The sequence below is a fragment of the Salvelinus fontinalis genome, chromosome 9, assembly GCF_029448725.1.
Source record: "Salvelinus fontinalis isolate EN_2023a chromosome 9, ASM2944872v1, whole genome shotgun sequence".
Lineage (NCBI taxonomy): Eukaryota > Metazoa > Chordata > Actinopteri > Salmoniformes > Salmonidae > Salvelinus > Salvelinus fontinalis.
In genome coordinates, this window is record NC_074673.1 from 49,502,624 (window position 1) to 49,526,963 (window position 24,340).

At 42.4% G+C, this 24,340-nt stretch overlaps 2 protein-coding genes, 2 non-coding genes and 1 pseudogene across 5 annotated transcripts; 1 reads left to right on the plus strand and 4 right to left on the minus strand.

Moving 5' to 3' along the window:
* Positions 1–517: 517 nt before the first annotated feature.
* On the minus strand, positions 518–2,106 carry akip1 (A kinase (PRKA) interacting protein 1). Of its 2 annotated transcripts, none has more exons than XM_055934736.1 (5): positions 2,012–2,106; positions 1,544–1,910; positions 1,333–1,419; positions 1,135–1,245; positions 518–959 (listed from the first exon to the last, which is right to left on the minus strand). In XM_055934736.1, the coding sequence occupies exons 2-5, from the start codon at positions 1,697–1,699 to the stop codon at positions 816–818; spliced, it is 498 nt and encodes a 165-aa protein (XP_055790711.1). In that variant the 5' UTR covers positions 1,700–1,910; positions 2,012–2,106; the 3' UTR covers positions 518–815. The 2 variants fall into 2 exon arrangements, with proteins under 2 accessions (XP_055790711.1, XP_055790712.1); XM_055934737.1 differs by having other exon boundaries at positions 1,544–1,746; positions 2,012–2,096.
* A 1,046-nt stretch (positions 2,107–3,152) lies between these two features.
* On the minus strand, positions 3,153–10,349 carry LOC129861844 (60S ribosomal protein L27a-like; annotated as a pseudogene).
* On the minus strand, positions 3,899–4,029 carry LOC129863047 (small nucleolar RNA SNORA3/SNORA45 family). Its single transcript, XR_008760913.1, has one exon. It is a non-coding gene; the product is annotated as a small nucleolar RNA SNORA3/SNORA45 family (small nucleolar RNA).
* On the minus strand, positions 4,816–4,947 carry LOC129863048 (small nucleolar RNA SNORA3/SNORA45 family). Its single transcript, XR_008760914.1, has one exon. It is a non-coding gene; the product is annotated as a small nucleolar RNA SNORA3/SNORA45 family (small nucleolar RNA).
* A 4,390-nt stretch (positions 10,350–14,739) lies between the features above and the next one.
* Positions 14,740–24,257, plus strand: ric3b (RIC3 acetylcholine receptor chaperone b). Its single transcript, XM_055934720.1, has 6 exons — positions 14,740–15,024; positions 16,622–16,845; positions 17,232–17,313; positions 19,076–19,169; positions 22,429–22,559; positions 22,839–24,257. Exons 1-6 carry the CDS (start codon positions 14,910–14,912, stop codon positions 23,666–23,668), a joined length of 1,476 nt encoding a protein of 491 aa, XP_055790695.1. The 5' UTR covers positions 14,740–14,909; the 3' UTR covers positions 23,669–24,257.
* The last annotated feature ends 83 nt before the right edge of the window (positions 24,258–24,340 follow it).

Here is a 24,340-nt window from a genome sequence, read left to right on the forward strand (position 1 = left end):
TAATATGAGAATTCAGTTTAAAATCTGATTTACAAAAAACAAAATGTAAAAATAGGGTTTATGGCTGTGGCTGTGTTAACTAGTGACGACCCTACACTTGACCGCTTTGCCATGGAGCAAATTAAAATGTGAAAACTGTTTTTGCACCTCCCCTTTTAACAGCAAATTACCATAATCGATACATTTCACTTATTGAGCTAGTCTGCCTTTCACAACTGAAATGGTGCGCACATTACTTTCATGAGCTGGCTAAGGTTAGCATGCTAGCTAGTTACACTGACAGCTGTCAGTCAGTGCCCCATTTGTTGATATTTCTCTGCTACATGTAGAAATCACCACAATCCCATCCCCAATTCCTAAATAAGTATTAGCAGCCTGCGCCAGTCTTCTAGGTGGAACCAAAACAAGAATGTACGCTTTAGGACAGGAATTACTCGAAATAGATGCAACAACTTCCTCTGAGGTGGGCTTTTAAACATTTGCTTGAGTTGACAAGAAAAACTGTGCCAAAAACAAATTACCATGATATAAAATATACTTTATTATGCTGATATGGTAAAAAATACATAATTAGTGCTTTACGTGATGCATTTAGGCAGACATTTGACAAATAATTTAATATAAACAATTTAATCCTCATCAGATCATCAAAATATGGCTTCTCATTTAGCAGCAAATTAATAAATGTATAACTGCCGCTCTAAAGCGTCAAATTCATCCAGAAGACAAGACTCACTTGAAAATACATACGTAAACGTTCCGATTGGACAGTTTTGTTATTGGTAGCAGAACAGTCAAAGGGGATTGGCTAGGGGTTAGAGGTGAAAGGTGAGGTTCATACTATCTCCTGAATTAATGCGTACTAGCCGGGTCTGTTGCTGTGAGTCCTGCGTTCCCGCGGTAATCGCATAGGTACCTGGAGACACCTCAATGTGGAAATCCTCAGGTGATGACCGTGCCTGGAAAAACGCAAGCATACCGTAGTATCTCAAACACACGACTATGACAAGTAAAGCCATTTAAATGGAATGTTTGTGTTGACTTTCACCATTTGAATGTATGGGATCTGTCCTAAACTTCTAAATGTACAATATGACAGCTTGCTGCCCTTAGGAGGCTGTAACTTTGCCTTACATGTTTCCTGATCTGCAATGAGGTCCCTGTGCATTGGTGAGATTGAGAATGGTATCTGCACACATGGATTCTCTCATTTTCCATAGGCTCAGTCTCTGATGTGTAAAAGTTCTGTAATACAAACAAAAATTCACCCAGCATTCACAAATGCGTGCACCAAATAAGGGCAATAGGATTGGGTTGGAGCACATACAATACCTTGCATTGATATGTTGTCTGAGCCATGAATTCCACTATGGTCTCAAAAGCATCATCCATGCTTGTGTGTGCTGAGTTTCCCAGAACCTATAATATGGACAGTTGGGGATGATATGATAAAGACACATGCAAGTTTACAAAAATACTGAATAGTCCATATAGTTCATAGAATTCTGAGAGAAGACATAAAAACAATTACACGTAGGCCTACCTCACTCCCGGCGCTGCCATCCGTTGGTGTTGTATTGGGAGACGGACTCACACTCTTCCAGTCTACGCTCCGTCTCGACGCTCGCTCCAGTACTTCCAGGCCGAGTCTGGCGGAGCGGCGCAGGGATGACTCCAGCTGCCAGGCTTGAGTTGCCATGCGAAAATCTCAAACCTCTGCCGTACCCGAGACACCGACAAACGACCCTTTCAGGACAAGGAGTAACATTGTAGCGTACTGTTAACGTAACACAACGCTGACGTCACAACCTCCCTTGGTTTGTAGTGCGTTCTAGTTATGTGGGTGCGTATCATACATATGACAGAGCACGAGCAGCTATGCAACGTGCAGTGAGCACTCGATTAGATCCCTAGAAATTCGAGAATATAATGTTTAACATGAATTCATTACATCCTATCGTATGAATTTGTGTGGACGAGACAAACAATTTATTCACGTAAAGTTACTTACCCAAACACTTGCGCCTGTTTTGGTTACTTTTGCGCGCACTAAACTTGCCCCAAAGATTACGTCGTCACATTTCCGGTCTAGGACACCGCCCTTATCTGGATTGGCTCAAACCAGCTCATTCTCTCAGCAAATTAGTCCTGTATTATGGCAAGTGTCACGATATTTCAAATAAATTGTCAAATATTGAACATTATTTAAAAATGGGCATTGTTCAATTGATGTGCTGTGAAATGGTTAGAATGCTGGATGTAATAATGTCTAGTTTCAAGAATGTTCTCTTTTAGGTTGTTTTAATATACTTATGTAACAGACCACTTCCACAAAGATATCAAATACCAAAACGACATGTTCCAGGCATCCAGGTTTGGCCATCATTGTAAATAAGAAATGGTTCTTTACTGTCTTGCCTAGATAAAAGGTTAAATAAAATACATGACTCAGCAGTACTCAAACCCTGGTCTTGCAAAACCATTTGGGTACAGGTTGACCCAGCCAACCACTGACACCCCATTCATCCAATTATCTAGAGTTAATGTAATAAAGGCAATTTGTAGATCAGTGAATCTGTCCAGGCAGCAATATCTCAAACACGGCAATTCCCAACTGGTGTGTCACAGTGCGAGTATAAATGCAATAAAAAAAAATACATCTGAATTTAAAACCAAGACTACATATAATTTAATAACTCGATCTCTCAATTTCCCTGCGTTTAATAGAGCTATTGGCACTATTCAGCAGATTTGTAGTCCCAAACCAGTGAGTTTAACATTCAAGATAACTGCTAGTTACTATCAATATAGCAGTAAAAATATTTTTCCAGCTTGCATTTAGGCAAAAAAAAAAAAAGTGCTGCAAATATTGGGCGACAGACATTGTTTAATTAACTTGGGTCCCGAAGCAAAACCAATTGAGAACCACTGCTCTAACACCTTAATTAGCCTAGACAGATGTGTACGTTGAGTTGGAACAAGTCCGCACACCCTGTAGCTACCAGGAACAGGGTTAGTGACCAATGGCAAAGGCATTCTATGCAGCAAATCAATACATTCGCAGTTCCTTGCGCAACAACTATTACCCAACAATGTGTGAGATAAGCTTCAGACAACATTTACATCTTCAACAGACCACAAGACAAAGCCAATCCAATTTATACAGTTTATTCTTGCAAAAAACATTGACAGGAGCTTATGCCATCAGCACGCAGGCTCCTCCCACTGCCTTGATCTTCTCCTCTGCCCGTCGACTGAAAAACTTTGCCTTGACAATCACAGGCTGCTTGGGCAGCTTGCCTTTGCCCAGCACTTTGAAGTATCCCTGTGGAGACAGAACCAACATTGCTTAACACATCTACACAAGTTAGACATCTCATTGAGTTGCCCACCTTCCCACAAAGTCAGTCCTATTAAGTACATGGCCCTAAATGCTGCATCTGCTAAATGAATGATTCCAAAACAATAGGCAGCAGATCCAGTTACACAAGTATACAGACCTCAGACCTTAAAGACATGCATGGCCATCTCGAACTACTAGCTACCGTCTATATCCACTTGATAAACCCTCACAGCAGCTCCTTTCACACCAATGCCAGTCTAAGATTCAGTGCCAGAGGTCAGCATGGCTACAACAACCTTGATTTTTAAGTCTAATCCATTGACACCCTGGAGCTACTGGTCAAGAAGTCCATGTTATTCAACAACCGCAGCAGGCCGTCATTTGTGCAAGCCTCTAATTAGGGATTTCATTACATCAGTTTAGTTTGAATGGCCAGCTAGTACACAAGCAAGTTCTCCACAGCCCAAAGTTAGATAATTCTGCATGACAGAGTGTAAAGGCCAAGAGCTCCTGCTCAAACATGGCTCTAGAACAGTCCTGGCAACAATGTATAACACTTGTAACTGTCCATGTGGCCGATTGACCTATTACAGGGCCAGCCGGTGAATAGGAACAGTCTTCACTCTTAGAGAACTCTAGCACACCAAAACAACGGTGTTTGTCAAGATGTGACTCTGAGTCTCTGATAGCACCACTCCATGTGGCTTACCAAACACAAAGCTATTTATAAGCCACTAACCAGGGGAATGATTACCTGAACCAGGTGTGTTAGCACAGGGCTAAATAGAAGGCCTGTAGAGTAGACTTGTCATATTCAAAAAATGCAATAATATTGCTATAACTGGAGGCAAGTCAAATTGTTCCTCAAATAAATCCAAATCTACCTTCAAAAACCATAACACTTAAGGGAGAATATATGTATGAACCAGCACCGTCGCCTGGGACCAGACATATGGTGCTCTGGGGAAGACACTTACAGCGCGCACGGCATCAATGATGGGTGCAGGGCCTTCGGGCTTCTTGGCGTAGTTGAGTCTGGTCTGCTCGCTCACGAGCGTCCACAGTTTGTCCAGGTTGACAGTGGGGCAGTGCACGGTGTTCCTCTTGAGATGGTAGTGTCTCATGCCCACCTTACCAAAGTACCCAGGGTGGCTGTGGAAGCACAGAGACCAGACATGTCAAACATATTGTATCACACCAAATTCTTACTGGTGATGAAGTTGAAGCGCTGTCTTAACACTCATGACAATGTAATCAATAGATGCCATCAGAAGTGGTGGGATTGAAAATCCTCCAGAAAGCAAAACCCATCAACAAAAACAGGACTTTGTATGTGGTGTCAATAGTAACTTCACAGCATGACAGGGCAACCTGTTGCACAAAATGAACGCGACAAGGAATTATTTCATCCTACAGCCTTGAGCATTTTTTAAAAACATGACTAATATAGATGTGTTGACAAAACTATCAACACTTGTAACTGCCCATGTGGGTGACTAGCCTATGAGAGGGGCCAGTCGGTGAATAGGACCAGTCTTCACTCTTAGAGAACTCTAGCACACCAAGACAATGGTGTTTGTCAAGATGAGACTCTGAGTCTCTGATAGCGTCACACACTATGCTGAGGATCACTCCCTCTTAAAAAACACAAAATTGATAATGTTTTCTTACTACTCAAGCCACCAAACAATGCAGTGTACACCTACAGTCAAGGTTCACAATTAATGTTAAATCGTTTCTTACTAAAAAGAAAAATGGAAAAGTACTCACTATTTGTCGAAGTTAATTCTGTGGTGATGCATGCCACCGGCATTACCACGACCTCCAGGATGCTTCCTGTGCTTGCCTAGGATGAGAGAAACAGTATTCACACGTTTTGCAATAGCTACCATTACTATCCACAAGTATCACCAATGTTGACCATGCTCAACTCACCGATACGACCATGTCCGTGGCTGACGTGCCCTCGGAGCTTCCTGGTCTTGGTCTTCTTGGTAGGCTGCAAGACATACATTTACTTTAGGATAACAAAATAAATATCCTGAATGGACAACATGTAGGAGACATTTAACCATGTCAACAACCAAACAGAATACTTCATGACTGGGCAAGAACGAGAAATAGAACACATACGCTCGAGGTTCAACTTCGCCCCAAGCTACCCTACTGGCAGGTAACGTTAGCGACTAATAGATTAGCTAGTAAACTAAAATACCACAAAATAGATGTGGTCATAATGGCTAATGTTGCAAGTATTTATATATAAAATATTTCATAAGAACTGTTCACTTAAGTTTCGTGACAGAATTAAGAATTTACGAAATTGTAACATTGTCAGTAAACGTGGGTCGCTACCAAGCAAAGGCCTGTATCTAACATTCGGTAGAGCTCGCCGGTTTACAACATTTTTCTAACGTATTCTCCTTAATAATGACAATGGATAGGGACAATGTATATAACATATAAGACAACTAAACAAACTTGTGATTTTTCTACTCGTACAACACAGGATGGACATAGATTTAAACCTAATTTTACAGCAGCAGTATACACGACGACACTTACCATCTTGGAGGAGAGGTGAAAGAGAAATGGGAATCTGAAATCTCACGGTTTTGTACGAGATTTGCGTTCCGACAACTTTCATAGAAACCAACAGCGACATCAGACGGACACCAAGAGGAATACAGAATAAACATAGATCATTTGACCTCGTTAATGAAACAGTGATATTAATTCCTGAATTAGAATGAATGAGAATTCTGTTTTCCCCCAACCAAAACCAAATGATTAACCTTTGTAGGCCTGCATCAAACTGAAGTGAAATTAAAAGTCAATAGGCAGTCTGTAATTTCTAATTAATCAGAAATATTTCATGGGGTATTTCCTCTATGATCTGTTTATGTCACACGTGTAGCAGAGAGAGAGAGAGACTGTAGCAAATATCTCACTTGGAGTAACACCAAGTTAATTTACGTTCATGGTAGTACTGTACAGAATTGGGCAGCTCATGATTTATCGTATTTTCCAGCATAGTAGGTGGCGGCATGCACTTAAACGGTTGTTTGCGGACCGCCATGTAATCATAGAAGAAGACGACCACCAAATTCAACCCAGGTTATTTTTGCATTGAAGAAGAACCAACTCAGTGGTGTAGTGCAGGGTATACTCACGTTCTTTTCAGTAGCCTAAGCATTGTGTATACTCACCTCTTAATCCCCATAGATGTGTTTCAAAGTAGTGTAGTGGAGGTATATGCTGTATCAATTAATAAGGGTGATGGAACAGATCAGAATGTTTAGATTAAGATGTTGATAAAATATCATTTATTCACAATTTAAGCGCAGCAATGTGCGCAAGAGCAAATGTTCCAACATTCTATTTGCGGGAAAACAACATTTTAAAATGCGCAATTCACGTGAGCTGTTTCATTATTAACAGAGAGGAACATATCCGTTAGAAAGTTAGAGAGGGGAGATGCAATCATCATGGGTTACTAATATGACTATGATAATCTCTTTGGCTGCTAGACAATTTGATTTGAAAACCAATAGAAAAGGAGAGCGCATAAGAGGAACTGTTTATAAAATATTTCCCTCAACATTTCAATGGTTGGACTTTGAAGCAAGTTAAATACATGTCTTACCTGTTGCCTCATATGAAGTAAAACGTCAAGGTTTCAAACAATTAAGGAACAGGAAAAATATAGCGATGCTAATGATAGGCCTAAACTTCCGGAAAGGCTTTCCCAAAAACTTTCAATTAAATGTTAACTAGCTACAAAGTAGCCTACGACTAACTTTTACATTTTTTATTTATTTAACTAGGCAAGTCAGTTAAGAACACATTCTTATTTACAATGACTGCCTGCCAAAAGGCCTCCTGTGGGGACGGGGGCTGGGATAAAAAATATAGGATAAAATACACATCACGACACTGCATAAACAGAAACCGAAGACAACAACATAACATGGCAGCAATACATCACGTGAAGAAGCCACCACTTTCAGTAAGAGTGTCCATGATTGAGTCAAATTCTACCTGGCAGAATTATATCATGATTATTTGCATCAATCCAGTGGCCATTTGTTTTGCGAACGCCATCTCATGTGCACTACAGAAAGACAGCTAACCAAACAACAGTGTTGGTGCTTGCAGACTTGAATTAAAGGGTAACTACACTCAAAAATCTAAATGTCTTAGATTTTTCTCAGACCTCAAAAGTGGTCACCTGATGTGGTTTAAACATTGTTGTGGACTTATAATAAAGTGTGACTTTGAGAGCAAAAACCTGAATAAAAAAAATAAAAATCTGAAACCGGTGAAATTCTGACTCTGTTGACAGCCTCATTTATCTTTTTCAGTGGTAGGCCTACTATTAGCCTACTTGCACAGTACATATTGGGTTGGCCTGACTGTGAAATACCAATATAGGATTCATCATTTTAGGTCCTTCAGAATACGTGTCACTGTTTCTTATAGATTTGTTTTACACAGGGCGCCTTCCTTTGCCGGGTGGGCTGTTTAGGACATTTTTGGCAAAATTAGAGTATGTCTACTTCTCCAGGCACCACTGAACCAACGGGTTCTATTTATCTTTGATGGAACACGTGAGTGATTTTCTCTGTAATGCATTTTAAAGAGGTTGCTTTTTGGACATGTTACTAATATGTTTCGATGAGGGGACTATAGGAGTAGTAGCCCGTCTCAGATGATGGCTTCATATTAAGGCTCCGTTATGTGATGTTGTAGCCTACTTCCCTGTATTGTTTAAGATGAACATACAGTATAGCATATTTATCTTATTGTGATGTTGTTCTCAGTCGTATTACATCACAAGCAGTTCAACAATGTAAGCCACACAGAGATCTTATTAAATGTAAGTTCTAATATGTCATTCTACGGTAAGCCACATGCAACCTACTACATTTCCATCTACAGGAGGTGCCTGTGAGTTATGGATTTCACAAGAATCGATTTTACACTGAGTTGAATTTACTATTACTTTTGCCGTGCTGTGCAGACTGTGATGTCACAGGGTGTGTGTGCCCTCTGCAAGAAGAGGTGGTTGTGCAAAAAGTCCACCAACAAACACCATTCCCATCATACAACTAACAATCCTACCTGCAGGTTTGTGGCCCCTGTGAAAATGCACCAGCATTATCACCAACCCCAGCAAAGAGTAGTACCATTACTCACATAGACCAATCACACTTAAATAGTCACATGATGGCTTGGACCATTGTAGGCATACATCAGGCACATCTTATAGACGATGCACAAATTAACACATATCAGCCTTACCAAATGGCCGGGGTCCCAAACAACGTACAGCTGCAGGCATACCACGACAATGCCACTGCCAACATACACATGAGCGACGCCCCTCGGGAGCAGCGAAGGCTTCTGGAGAACGGTCATTTCTCAGTTATTGTTTTCATATCTACAAAAAATAAGCTATTTTCTATACGTTCGGAGTGCGAGCTGATCAAGGGGTCAAAAATGTAGATATTGCCAGATGTATGTTCACTGTCCGAGGAACAGGCCGTGGAAGCTTTATTTCTGGCAAAAGTCTCCGGTGTTCTTTTTCTCTCCTCATTTCTGCCTGTCTTGTTGTACATGGAACCTGTCTCACATGCATTAATTAAAAAACCCTTAAGATGTCAGCTGCTAATTTTCAGATTTACACCACATCAACACTCAGCCATTTTCACTGGACTATCAAGCCCCTGTTTCTGCCAAGTCATGATTTCCCTGGGGGTTAGCCTTGCAATAACAAACGCTTATGGAGAGATGTTTGGAGTTAACGTGACATGTCAGTAATCCAACTTGCTGCACAGTTTGGAGGAAGAAGGCTACCTTGACCTGTCAAATTCTATCCACCTCTTCTGTGTGGGATATGTGTTCCTACCTCGTCTGCAGGCAGATCTGCAGCATTTCACAGATAGTTGGAATAATCACCCTTTAAGAACAGAGGCGAACCTGACACCTCCCCAGCTGTTGCCTTAGCACTACACAACTGATTAAAATGATAAAGTCGTCATCAAGCTTCAAGTGGTATTTATGTACTCATTTGTGATCTGGTAATGTAAAAGTCTAATAATGACATTATCTTGTATTGTTTGTCCTCATGTCTGTTTTTCAGCATAAAGTACTTTGTAGCCACTTAGTATGGACACCAGGTGACACTTCACACACACAGATTCCTGTTGAACACAGTCTCGTTAACTAGCTTATTTTCTCAATAACAGACTCTCTCCTTCACTTCATCCCCCTTCTTAACTAAATCCTCTAGGTTATATCAGCTGTGTTGGTGAACCCCTCCCGCATCTGAACTGGTTGACCCAGAGGGAACAGCATGATCATAGTTGAGAGGTCACTTGGTCGGGTCAACAGGAACTATTATTAAAGAGATGCTTTGCATTGAAATACAGATAGAGCAGTGTTAATGATCCAAGGTCAGTTTTGCATTTCACCTCCTGATGATTATGATGACGGACCGTGTTAGAATAAAAAAAACAAAGCTTAAATCATGCTCTCTCTCTCATCTGCAGGTATGTTTTGATGTGAGAGAGGAAGCCAGTCCCGTCATCGCCACCCCACCTGCTGTTAAAATAACCTTTGGGCCAACTGGGAGCCCAAGGCTGGTTAGGAGACACCGCTAGAGACACTATGTAATTGTGAGGAACTGAGAGAATATTAGGGTAGCACTGTAATTCATTAATCATATGCGGTCTTCCCTGCTCCTCTGTTTTACCTCTTTCCTTTTCTGTCTTCAACACCTCTCTCCCCTCCTCATCTTTCTTCCTCTTTTTTTATAATGCACACCATATGTGCATTGAAGTACAGATTGAACTGTATTTATAATATAATATTACAATTATTAAATTTATAATGCATGTATTATGTATTTATAACACCTGGATAACGAACTTTCAATCAAGCTTTTCACATTTCCAACAGGTACAGACCAGGCCAAAGCCTGCTTTACCATGGGCAGCGCCATTGAGGATTTTCACAATTTTGAAGCATTTTGGGACATCCAATGGGTTAATGAACATTCCATCACTGCATGTGGTTGTAAATCACCAACCTTGATTCTATGCCTGTTCTGACAGCACACTCCAGATGCCAGTATTCACCCTTTCAGTTTGTTTACCGACTGCCAAAAAACTCATAGAAGTTGAAAAATAAGGACTTCTTAAAAATGTAGATAGCCCTCAATGGCACTACCCATGCCGTCACAGAAGTCATTATAGCAAAAAGAAGGGCCGTCTATCTACCTCTATGGTACAGATCCACCTGGTTCCCCACATATTTTCTTATGTTTCGATAGTGTAACATACATTAAGCTTTAAAACAAATACATTAGTACTTTTGATATCAATGAAAGAGTTGCATGAGTTTTGTTAAATTAATAGATGTTTCTCAAGTTACGATTCGGCCACCTCAAATCAAACTGGGATAGAGAGGATACACATTACCCTGTTAATTGCCTGGGATTTAGTTTGAAATGGCTTACCTCCATGCCCATCAACAAAGCTGATCTGTCCCAGTTCTGTATAGAGTAATGCATTTATTTTCCAATGCTATACATTTGACTTTATACAGTATCTAGTACTGGACATGGAGTCTGAATCTGAACCTGAATCAGAGTTAGTCTGAGTCTGTATGGGATCCAGGTCTGAAATCTGGATCTGATTCAGATTCACTGTAAATATAATCAGACCTGGAGCCAGAACCAAAGTCAGAACTGAATCAGTCAATAGAGTTGGATCCAAAGTCAGAATCAGAAACAAAATTGTAATTTGATTGAGAACCTGAAGATGGGGAGGACATTGAGGGGTGTTATGTGGTGTCCAATGAGCAGCCTGAGAAGGAGCATGGGGCAACAGGGATGGAGAGGGAGGATTTCTGCGCAGTATATTTGAATGGGGGCGACTTGCTGTGCTGTGATGGCTGCCCTAAGGTCTACCACCTCTCCTGCCATGTACCACCCCTCCTAAACTTCACACTGTACGTATTGAGATCCTATTTTCTGGTGTTTCTAAACGTTTTATAATGATATATAAAAAAAAAATCAATTAGAGCTTTACATCCCGCAAATGTTACATGTGTGGATACAATTTAATGAATGTCTAGAATAATGATGTGCAAAACAGAAACTGTCTTCTGTTGGCATTGTTGACAATGTTCACAGAGCTACAATATGAAATATGTAACCAACAACCCTACCGAGAGTTTATGTAATACTGAAAGCCCCTGGATAGGATGAGAACGTTTAACAAATGTGACTCTGACCCTCTCTCGCTGTCCTACAGGGGTGACTGGGTGTGCATATTGTTCTGAAGTGACCCAGACCCTGGCGTGGACTATGACTGTAGGACCATACACCCCTCGACAGACCACCAGGTGGCAGGCACACCCTACACACTGTCCAGCCTGGACCAAAGAGTGGGTTATGTTGATGATGATGATGACTTGATTGTATTCATTAGGAAATTCTTTCCGTGTCATACAGCAAAAGCAAGCAGACACGTATAAACAGAGAAAGATTTACGGCACATCACTATACATATATATTAAAAGAGTCCACATAAGAGCTCGCTTGCTGCTCAGGACTGGGGACTATCAGGGGTGAAATTAAAATTCATTTCTTCCTGGTACCAGACCTCCTATACGTGCACGTGCTTACACGTGCAGCAAAAAAAATGGGCCTAATCATAGAATTACATATAGAATCGCTATTAATTCAATAGGATCTCTATGGGCCTAGTTGTAAAGATTTGTCATTTAACTTTTAAAACGTATGACTTTTTATTGTGCCATAAACACAACCAGTCATTATGTTTTCATCGGATTGTCAAACAATTACTTCAAAGGGCTCCTTTACTAGGCTACCCGTGCACGTTCATCCATTCGAAACATATGTCCAGCCTCCAAACAGTGGTGAAGGGAAAGAGACATCTATTACACAAAACATGTGTAAAGACATTTGGCGATTGTCATTAGGCCAGAATGAATTGCCTCTGCTGTCCACGTGCGTCTCGGTATCAGCCAGTCATCTCTGCCTTGGCAACATGTCAGTGTTCTGGTCGAACCACAATGCATTTAGAAAAGTAGGCTCTACCAGTGGCTCCCAAACATGTATACATACAGTTGAAGTCGGAAGTTTACATACACTTAGGTTGGAGTCTTTAAAACTAGTTTTTCAACCACTCCACAAATTTCTTGTTAACAAACAATAGTTTTGGCAAGTCGGTTAGGACATCTACTTTGTGCATGACACAAGTCATTTTTCCAACAAATGTTTACAGACAGATTATTTCACTTATAATTCACTGTATCACAATTCCAGTGGGTCAGAAGTTTACATACACTAAGTTGACTGTGCCTTTAAACAGCTTGGAAAATTCCAGAAAATTATGTCATTGCTTTAGAAGCTTCTGATAAGCTAATTCACATAGTTTCAGTCAATTGGAGGTGTACCTGTGGATGTATTTTAAGGCCTACCTTCAAACTCAGTGCCTCTTTGCTTGACATCATGGGGAAATCAAAAGAAATCAGCAAAGACCTCAGAAAAAAATTGTAGACCTCCACAAGTCTGGTTCATCCTTGGGAGCAATTTCAAAACGCCTGAAGGTACCACGTTCATCTGTACAAACAATAGTACGCAAGTATAAACACCATGGGACCACGCAGCTGTCATACCGCTCAGGAAGGAGACGCGTTCTGTCTCATAGAGATGGACGTACTTTTGTGTGAAAAGTTCAAATCAATCCCAGAACAACAGCAAAGGACCTTGTGAAGATGCTGGAGGAAACAGGTACAAAAGTATCTATATCCACACTAAAATGAGTCCTATATCGACATAACCTGAAAGGCCGCCCAGCAAGGAAGAAGCCACTGCTCCAAAACCGCCATAAAAAAGCCAGACTACAGTTTGCAACTGCACATGGGGACAAAGATTGTACTTTTGGGAAAATGTCCTCTGATCTGATGAAACAAAAATAGAACTGTTTGACCATAATAACCATTGTTATGTTTGGAGGAAAAAGGGGGAGGCTTGCAAGCCGAAGAACACCACCCCAACCGTGAAGCACGGGGGTGGCAGCATCATGTTGTGGGGGTGCTTTGCTGCAGGAGGGACTGGTGCACTTCACAAAATAGATGGCTTCAGGAGGCAGGGAAATTATGTGGATATATTGAAGCAACATCTCAAGACATCAGTCAGGAAGTTAAAGTGTGGTCGCACATGGGACTTCCAAATGAAAAATGACCCCAAACATACTTCCAAAGTTGTGGCTAAATGGCTTAAAAAACTTGGGACTCTACTGGACTTGTTCTTAAAATGCACGATTTGGACTTGACTCGAGCCTCGAACCATTCTACTTGGGAGTCGTATTGAGACTTGGACCTTGTGACTTGGTCCCACCTCTGCTAAACCAATACAGCCTGTCTTGGCTCAAATTGTCTTGGCTCCCGTGGTGTGAAAAGGGATGCTTTGTTCTGAGCATCACAGATAGTGGTTTCCTTGTATCTACATAGTAGGAGTAATAACATGTCATATTTCATGTTATGGGGCAATGTAAGCTGGGCTAATCTACAGACTATGTAGTAAAAGGAGTGGCTGGCCTGAAAAATATGGGGGGACAGATATGAGATGAGCTTCAGGCCCTTGTCCAATGCAAAGGGGGTCCAATTCCAATTAACCTGTATAGGCCTTTTCCCAGTTATTACCAATATCTGATTTTTTATTTATTTTTATTTATTTTACCGTTATTTTACCAGGTAAGTTGACTGAGAACACGTTCTCATTTGCAGCAACGACCTGGGGAATAGTTACAGGGGAGAGGAGGGGGATGAATGAGCCAATTGTAAACTGGGGATTATTAGGTGACCATGATGGTTTGAGGGCCAGATTGGGAATTTAGCCAGGACACCGGGGTTAACACCCCTACTCTTACGATAAGTGCCATGGGCTCTTTAATGACCTCAGAGAGTCAGGACACCCGTTTAACGTCCCATCCGAAAGACGGCACCCTACACACAGGGCAGTGTCCTCAATCACTGCCCTGGGGCATTGGGATATTTTATTAGACCAGAGGAAAGAGTGCCTCCTACTGGCCCTCCAACACCACTTCCAGCAGCATCTGGTCTCCCATCCAGGGACTGACCAGGACCAACCCTGCTTAGCTTTCAGAAGCAAGCCAGCAGTGGTATGCAGGGTGGTATGCTGCTATCACACAGAGACAGTAATTATAGCAGGTATAAAGAGTTCAAAAAACTACTTTACCATATTTACAAAAAAGGGATGCAGTGCCATCACAGCCTTTCTATTTTCTATTTGGTCGAAATAAATAAAGGTTCTCTGACGCCATCTACTGGAGAGGTGCATCCACTACAAAGGTTACACTTCCGTTTTTCAGCGAAGGACGTGTACACAAATGGATGATGCTGAGGAGCCCGACGCAGCATCCACTTGACCCTCTGTGTTGAATTGTTTGTGTATTTTTGTTGCCTTTTAAGTACATTTCCCTGCAAAAGCAACCGTGCGGCTGTAACAATGTCGATGTCAACATTTCAAAAGGTTACGCTCGTGTCTTGTCTCGTGCTCTGCGTTGCTCTTCTGCTTCCGAAAATGCTGCTAGGCGGAGGGAAGAAGGGTGCACAGACCGAGGGTAAGGTTTACGCTCTAAAAATGTTAAATATCTTTATTCTAGCTAACTATTATAGATTCGTACGTAAGCTTACCTTTCCTTGCAATTAACACATTTTCATTTTACTGCACATCGTCGTTTATTTCTGGTTATCTTTGAATAATACCAGCTACATCCCTACAGAGGGCGCTGTCATCACCGGGGAGGAGTGGTGGGTCAGTTGTTTGTTCACCCGCAACAGCCTGATTTTATGTGAAAAAGTTCAAATCTGAGTCCCGCGCCCGATCCTAACACGCAAATATAGAAATTGCGCAACAGGCTACTGTCAAAGACGGGGGGACGATTTTTTAACTGGGTAGGCTGTTCCCAGATTTAGATATGTTTCTGCCTATAATTTCCGACATTCTGGTAGGCTATTTGTTAGTCAACTTGTCTATAAATTAGGTAGAAGAGAAGCTGCATGTAGGCTGTCATTATGTTGCCCTAAAATACTAAATAACCCCTTGCTCACCAGAATAATGTCATAAATCGATAGAATGAATGCTTCAATCTAGTGGACATTGGTAAAGTGTTCTCTGTCATCTTTCACGGAGCAAAGACGTTTAGGGACCGGGGAGAAAATGCAATAACTCGGGACAAAAAATTCTGTGCAAAATTTGACCAGTTGTAAGGAAATATAAACCTTTGGTTGAAATACTATCAGCTTTTATGATGCTGATAAAGATAGATACCATCTGTAGAGGTGCTAACTGAGCATTCACATTCTCTCAAGATGCTGAAATAAAGAAATCATATTTTTCCACTCCTGTTCCCAAGTAAACATTTTGTTTACATTTGGTGTACTATTTTACTGCGAGAAATGCTTAATTATGCAGGAGTTAATATAAAAGCTATGTGAGAGGTTATAGGTTTACAGTCAGTGTACAGATTTCAGTTTCCATTTAACCCATCTGAACAGTAGGCTTCCCTTGACGTGCCATAGGCCTATTTGAAGTCCCCATCTTGTGACTGTCGAATTTGTGTAGCGCCTCACAATCATCACACATAACATAGCCGGCACTGCTCTCGTCCTCTTCTTCCACCTCACCAAATCTTTCCCAAACATTAGCCTACTTTTCTGGCCCTCCCTTCTCTTTATTTTCAACTCTCCGTTTTGCAGCTTTTCTCTTATTGAATTAAACTCCGGACACGGTTCTTTTTGCCTCCGTGGATTGACGTCAACTTTTTCTGCCGGTTCCCAAAAGCATTTGGCGATTGGCATGTCGGCTATTTGACTCATGTACAGTTCAGCGCTAAAGTTTAGGCTTATGCACTAATGCCATATCGTCTAAAATAACCTTAATATAGCCTAAAGATATAAATTGCACAATTATAATACATTTATGAATTTATTAAGGTATTGTCTCTTTATTCAACCCGCCCGGCCTTCATCCAACACAATATTTAATTACCGTAAACCCATCCACCCAGCATTAGCAAGGCTACCACAGCAGGGCTACCTTATCACAACAGCGTAAGTCCAACTCACCGTCGCAACAAAGTTGTTATTCCAGTGTATCCACAGTGTTAATTCCAGTATATCACAGTATCGGGTTCATTTACCACATTTGCTTTGCAGGTTCAGGACGGTTTCCTCCCATGGTGCACCGGCAGATGGCTCCGGACAGTCAGGGCCAGAGGGCTGCTGGGTCCACCAGGGCACACAACACCGAGGCTATCGCCAGGGCTAAGGGGGGTGGGGGCACAGGGGTAGGGACCGGGGGCAAGTCCAACCTGGCAGGGCAGATCATCCCCATCTACGGCTTTGCGATCCTTCTTTACATCCTCTACATCCTGTTTAAGGTGCGATGTTGTGGGGCTGACATAGGATACATACATACACGCACAGACAATAGGGATGAGCATTTTAAAGAATGTGTGTGTTCCAGTACTCTCATGAAAATTATTTAGAGTACAGGCATGTTAGCGTTTTAAAATGTGCAACGGGGCTGAGGACAAAAAGTTTGCATGCGAAAATGTATCGAATACAAACCTTGAATCAAGTAGTCTGGCCCAGCCCTAGCATGCGTACACATGCACATACTAGGAAGACACGCATGGAAACACAGTCCATTGTATCCTATTCTCATAGAAACGGTCCAAATCAAATGTCCATTTATAATCTGCGTGTTGTATGTTTAAATCCTTAAATCCTATTGTTGAAGAATGTTTTTTTTTCTTCTCAAAAGATAACCTCAAAGGGGAAGTGCGCCGTACCTGCTGAACCCAGATTTCCCTCAGTGAGAGCAGAGAACCGGAAGAGAAAGATCAGTGAGTTACAAACTGTAATCTCACGATTCTTAAATCATTCCTCTTTAAGAATCAGTTAGATTGATAATTCTATACAAAGAAACAGCATCAGTCATTTAAATAGTTTCTCTCGAAAACATACAGTCGTGGCCAAATGTTTTGAGAATGACACAAATATTAATTTTCAAAGTCTGCTGCCTCAGTTTGTATGATGGCAATTTGCATATACTCCAGAATGTTATGAAGAGTGATGAGAAGAATTGCAATTAATTGCAAAGTCCCTCTTTGCCATGCAAATGAACTGAATCCCCCAAAAAACATTTCCACTGCATTTCAGCCCTGCCACAAAAGGACCAGCTGACATCATGTCAGTGATTCTATCGTTAACACAGGTGTGAGTGTTGACGAGGACAAGGCTGGAGATCACTCTGTCATGCTGATTGAGTTTGAATAACAGACTGGAAGCTTCAAAAGGAATCATTGGTGCTTGGAATCATTGTTCTTCCTCTGTCAACCATGGCTACCTGCAAGGAAACACGTGCCGTCATCATTGCTTTGCACAAAAAGGGCTTCACAGGCAAGGATATTGCTGCCAGTAAGATTGCATCTAAATCAACCATTTATTGGATCATCAAGAACTTCCAGGAGAGCGGTTCAATTGTTGTGAAGACTTCAGGGCGCACAAGAAAGTCCAGCAAGCGCCAGGACCTTCTCCTAAAGTTGATTCAGCTGCGGGATCGGGGCACCACCAGTACAGAGCTTGTTCAGGAATGGCAGCAGGCAGGTGTGAGTGCATCTGCGCGCACAATGAGGCGAAGACTTTTGGAGGATGGCCTGGTGTCAAGAAGGGCAGCAAAGAAGCCACTTCTCTCCAGGAAAAACATCAGGGACAGACTGATATTCTGCAAAAGGTACATGGATTGGACTGCTGAGGACTGGGGTAAAGTCATTTTCTCTGATGAATCCCCTTTCTGATTGTTTGGGGCATCCGGAAAAATGGGCTTGTCCGGAGAAGACAAGGTGAGCGCTACCATCAGTCCTGTGTCATGCCAAGAGTAAACCATCTTGAGACCATTCATGTGTGGGGTTGCTTCTCAGCCAAGGAAGTGGGCTCACTCACAATTTTGCCTAAGAACACAGCCATGAATAAAGAATGGTACCAGCACATCTTCAGAGAGCAACTTCTCCCAACCATCCAGGAACAGTTTGGTGACGAACAATGCCTTTTCCAGCATGATGGAGCACCTTGCCATAAGGCAAAAGTGATAACTAAGTGGCTCGGGGAACAAAACATTGATATTTTGGGTCCATGGCCAGGAAACTCCCCAGACCTTAATCCCATTGAGAACTTGTGGTCAATCCTCAAGAGGCGGGTGACAAACAAAACCCCACAAATTCTGACAAACTCCAAGCATTGATTATGCAAGAATGGGCTGCCATCAGTCAGGATGTGGCCCAGAAGTTAATTGACAGCGTGCCAGGGCGGATTGCAGAGGTCTTGAAAAAGAACGGTCAACACTGCAAATATTGACTCCGCATTAACTTCATGTAATTGTCAATAAAAGCCTTTGACTCTTATGAAATGCTTGTAATTATACTTCAGTATTCCATAGTAACATCTGACAAAAATATCTAAAGACACTGAAGCAGCAAACTTTGTGGAAATTAATATTTGTGTCATTCTCAAAACTTTTGGCCACGACTGTACAATCAAATAGTTTAGCTTCACTTCAGACAATGCCATCCTGAAAAGTATTAACCGACCCTCTCTCCTCCTCTCTAGCGGACTTTGAGCTGACTCAGCTGCAGGATAAGCTGAGGGAGACAGAGATGGTGATGGAGAGGATTGTGTCCAAAGCCAGCCACAGTCCTGAAAGGTTTGTTGTTTACTCGGCCAAAGTCTTGCTCCTCGGACATCTCTCATTTATTCTCGTTTCAGTCTCTCTTTGCATACCAAAACACATATATTCAACTTTAAAAAAATTATTCTGGGTCTCTTTCCCACTTTACACCATTTTTGCCGGCCAGAATATTGGATAAAAAAAAATAAAAAATCTGGAATAAAATGTTATTGAATACAATCTGAATTGAACAATGCATTTACATTGCTATTAATGTGTGTACTTAACTGTTATTGCATGTCCTATTGATTGAATTAGCATACCTGTAATAAATTCTAATGGGTAGACCAGAAGCCATGGGTTCCCAAACTCTTGTGGCCCACGACCCCATTTCCATAACCACATAAAAAAAAAAGAAATTAACAGCTAATGTTTACTTTTATTTGGGGCTATGGCAGTCAATTGAAAAACATTTTAACAGTATTTCTGATTGTCTTCTCAACTCACAAACACATACGTTTAATGTGGGGCTATGACAGTCAATTGCAAATGAGTCTGACAATGTCTCTTATCTCGCCACCACTATTGAGATGGGTGTGGCTTGTTGCATGTCGCGGCGGAGCTTCTCAAAGTCAGAGGGCGTGGTCGACAGTGCGCACCTCATCTCTGCTGTCACATCCAACATGGATCGATATTTGGTTTTAATGCAGACAAGAGCACTGAATGCACCTTCACAGAGATATGAGCTGGCGAACGGTAGTATACGTTTTAATGCTCAGAGGGAGAGGGCAGGGTATTCCCTTTGAGTCAAAAACCAAAACTCCTCCGTAGTGACCTGTGAATGCATTGTCTACACTCGTGTGGGACACTTACTGATGCTGTTTTTTGTTGTAAGAAACATGGCACCTCCGATGGAAGGGGGCATGGCTGGCTTTTGAAAGACTCTCCAATAAGGATTATTTCCTCTGAATCCACCGATTCGGTCACTCATCTGTAGAATGTTTTTGTATTTTCTCTGCATGCTTGCGTTCAGTTTCCCAAATGTCTGTTACATATAGGCAAGGAGACATGTTCTTTTCATTACGCAGAAAGTCAACCGAGTCTGTTTTCTTCTTTACATCCATTGTGAATGACAATAGTTTGTCAATGCTAAAACTCTTTCCAACACTCCCCCTTCGATAACCACCAAGCCTCTGTGTGAAATGGAACCTTGTCATGCTCTGATCCCATATCTCCACATAGTTTTGTGAACAGGCGTGCGCGCAGTGGATGTGGTTTACAATCGAAGTTATCTGCTGCAGTATATCTCCGAGTTCTGTGCTCAGCTCTTTTGCCACCAGTTACTCTTGGTGTATCATACAATGCGTCCACATGGCAGAAGGAGACACATTCATAACTCGAGTGCCGAGGCCTGTCCGTCATACATGGAGCCCCATCTGTGCAAAAGCCCACCATTCGATCCCATGGAATCAGTTTATAGTCAATATAGCCACTCAGCAACACAATGAACATCCCCTCTGCCATTTGGGGAGTTTCTCCCATTCTTCTCTGCAGATCCTCTCACGCTCTGTTAGGTTGGATGGTGAGCGTAGCTGCACAGCTATTTTTAGGTCTCTCCAGAGATGTTCGATTGGGTTCAAGTCCGGGCTCTGGCTTGGCCACTCAAGGACATTCAGAGACTTGTCACGAAGCCACTCCTGCGTTGTCTTGGCTGTGTGCTTAGGGTTGTTGTCCTGTTGGAAGGTGAACCTTCGCCCCAGTCTGAGGTCCTGAGCGCTCTGGACCAGGTTTTTATCAAGGATATTTCTGTACTTTGCTCTGTTCATCTTTCCCTCAATCCTGACTAGTCTCCCAGTCCCGGCCACTGAAAAACATCCCCACAGCATGATGCTGCCACCACCATGCTTCACCGTATGGATGGTGCAAAGTTTCCTCCAGACGTGAAGCTTGGCATTCGGGCCAAAGAGTTAAATCTTGGTTTCATCAGACCAGATAATCTTGTTTCTCATGGTGAGAATCTTTGGGTGCCTTTTGGCAAACTCCAAGTGGGCTGTCATGTGGATTTTACTCAGGAGGGGCTCCGTCTGGCCAGTCTACCATAAAGACCTGATTGGTGGAGGGCTGCAGAGATGGTTGTGCTTCTGGAAGGTTCTTCCATCTCCACAGAGGAACTCTGGAGCTCTGTCAGAGTGACCATCGGGTTCTTGGTCACCTCCCTGATCAAGGCCCTTCTTCCCCGATTGCTCACTTTGGCTGGGTGGCCAGCTCTAGGAAGGGTCTTGGTGGTTCCAAACTTCTTCCATTTAAGAATGATGGAGGCCACTGTGTTCTTGGGGACAGTCAATGCTGCAGATTTTTATTTGGTACCCTTCCCCAGATCTGTGCCTCGACACAATCCTGTCTCGAGGCTCTACGGACAATTCCTTCAACCTCATGGCTTGGTTTTTGCTCTGACATGCACTATCAACTGTTGGACCTTATATAGACAGGTATGTGCCTTTCCAAATCATGTCCAATCAATTGAATTTACCACAGGTGGACTCCAATCAAGTTGTAGAAACATTTCAAGGATGATCAATAGAAACGGGATGCACCTGAGCTCAATTTCGAGTCTCATAGCAAATGGTCTGAATACTTATGTAAATAAGGGATCTGTTTCATTTAAATAAATTAGCAACATTTTCTAAAAACATGTTTTCACTTTGTCATTATGGAGTATTGTGTGTAGATTGATGACGGAAAACAATTCATTCATTTTAGAATAAGGCTTTAACGTAAAAATGTGGAAAAAGTCAAGGGGTCTGAATATTTTCCGAATGCACTGTATCTGACAAAGGTATTGATGCGAGTTTCTGTGCCTCTGTCTCACCATACATTGTTTTCACCTTATCAATTGCAGCCGGTAATATCAAAGTCTCTGCAATAGTGTGTGGTTTCATATCGTAATGGGCCTAGCCATTCACTGTGTGAATGATTCAAGTGCAACGGTCAAGTGCGGCATTTTCCCATGATCTAAGGGCACGCTCTGGTTGAATTTGATCTTTTAGAATAGATTTTTTTTTTAATGTATTTTTTAAGGTTAACCACATTACAATGATTTTGAGATAAAGACAATATTATAAAGGTGTGTGTATATATATTATATATATATCAACAACAAAAACGTGTGAATCTTTTTTTCCCTCTGAATTTTGAAAATTCTCCCACAACCCCATTTTCATATCAGGCGCGACCCCTAGTTTGGGAATCGCTGCCTTTAGCATACTTACCTATGCTTCTGCTGCTCTCTCTGCAGGGTGACAGGGGTGAGTGCCGACCAGGAGGAGAGACTGCTTCTCCAGCTGAGAGAGATCACACGGGTGATGCAGGAGGGCCGCCTGGTGGAGGGGGTCGCCCCCGCAGAGATGGGGGCACAACACTGGGAAGGTAGACTGGGATTGAAACCCGTTCTAAGCCTTTTTCTGTACCACCCCACACCACTGTGGGCATTCTTCTAAACAACATGTCATTTGTGCTTCTTTAATGGAAGTCAAACTTTGGCTCTTTTATGACATCATTCAAGACTTGTCTGAATATGTTATCCACATTCAACAATATGGAGATATACAAGATTTTGGTGTAACATACAGTAAGTAGGGTTTAGTGCCTCTGAGGGCTGTATGGAAACGTAATGATATACTGTTTATGTATCCATGGTTGAATTAGGTTTCCCAGAGGATCCCCATCCATGCTGGGAAGAGCCCTTCTGTGGATACGACCATACCCAGGCAACCAGCACCGAAGAGCAGCCAGAGAGGACCGACGAGTGTGGGGCTGACCAGGAGTGTGGGGCTGACCAGGAGGGTGGGGCTTACCAGAAGGAGAGTGGGGCTTACCAGAAGGAGGGTGGGGACTATCCGGAGGCAGGTAGGGCTGACCAGGATAAGGGTGGGTCTGACCAGGAAGAGGGTGTGGCAAACGAGGAGGAGAGTGGGGTTGACCAGGAAGAAGGCAGGGCTGACCAGAAAGACATTGGGCTTAACCAGGAAGAGAGCATAGTTGACCAGGAGGTGGTTGGGGTTGACCAGGAAGAGGGCAGGGCTGACCAGAAAGAAGGTGGGCTTGACCAGGAAGAAAGCATAGTTGACCAGGAGGTGGTTAGGGTTGACCAAGAGGAGGGCAGGGCTGACCAGGAAAAGGGTGCTGCTGAGGATGATGTAGGTGTAGCTGAGGCAGGGGCTGATTTGAATACTGATGAGGGAGATGCTGATTTGGCCACTGGGAATGAGGAATGTGGGGCTAAGTGTGATGTGGGTGGGACTGAGGTGGAGAAAGAAGGAATGGACAGGGAGGGGGGTGGGGCCAATGACAAGCTGGGTCTGGCTGATGAAGACAGGGGTGGTGCAGAGGAGGAGCAAGGGAAGGAGCTTGAGTTTACACTGAAGATGCCCACCATGTTGGAGCGAGAGGAAAAGGACGGTGTTAACCTGTCAACGGAGGTGTCAACTAGCCGCTCTCGTGTTAGAAGGAAAAGGAACAAGAAGCAGAAGAAATGACCAAAAGGAAACAGAGTTGATTGACTTCCCCTAAATTCCTTCCTATAATTGGGAAAGTAGAGTGCGCCCCACAAACTTGAGTCTGGCTATGCCCGTCTAGCAACATTTCTTCCTAGCCTCCAAACAGGATGGGCCATAGCATGAAGGTTAGCAGTAGCCAGTCTATAAACATAGGATCAAAAGCTCCAACCGAGAAAGATGGTATCTCTTCCTCTCTTGCTAAGTGACAGTCTGAAGCAGAAGTCATACCCACAGTATTGTACCAATGCCTTGTTCAGATGTCCACTATCGCATAATAGCTTTGGCACAATGCGCATTACAGTGAACTGAATGATTTGGAAGGCACTGTGCTACTGTCTTGATTCACGTCTGGGCTTGAGAGGATGCTTTTTGTCCTCTTAGTGCAATAAACCATAATTAGAATACATGGGAATGATCTTATTTCATGGGTATAAGTTATTGAAAAAGCATTCACTTTTATACACTATTTATTTATTCACTACTGATTACTATATACCTGTATGTCAGCGTTACAAAAAAAATAACTACTGTGGAATCTCACAAATAAAATATTCTGGTTTGACAACAACCATGTCTCAAGTATGTGACAAACAAAAACAACAATGGCAGCCATTTGAGAAAAAAGGTGTATTACTTACAGAACGTAACATT

Excerpts from the sequence above, each read along its gene's own strand:
- akip1 (XM_055934736.1), bottom strand. The coding sequence starts at position 1,699 with ATGGCAACTCAAGCCTGGCAGCTGGAGTCATCCCTGCGCCGCTCCGCC. Across the intron at positions 1,420-1,543 it reads ATGGCAGCGCCGGGAGTGAG|GTTCTGGGAAACTCAGCACA; the intron begins GTAGGCCTACGT and ends TCCATATTATAG. Across the intron at positions 960-1,134 it reads CATTGCAGATCAGGAAACAT|GCACGGTCATCACCTGAGGA; the intron begins GTAAGGCAAAGT and ends GCGTTTTTCCAG.
- ric3b (XM_055934720.1), top strand. The coding sequence starts at position 14,910 with ATGTCGATGTCAACATTTCAAAAGGTTACGCTCGTGTCTTGTCTCGTG. Across the intron at positions 16,846-17,231 it reads TCCTCTACATCCTGTTTAAG|ATAACCTCAAAGGGGAAGTG; the intron begins GTGCGATGTTGT and ends TCTTCTCAAAAG. Across the intron at positions 17,314-19,075 it reads GAACCGGAAGAGAAAGATCA|CGGACTTTGAGCTGACTCAG; the intron begins GTGAGTTACAAA and ends CCTCCTCTCTAG.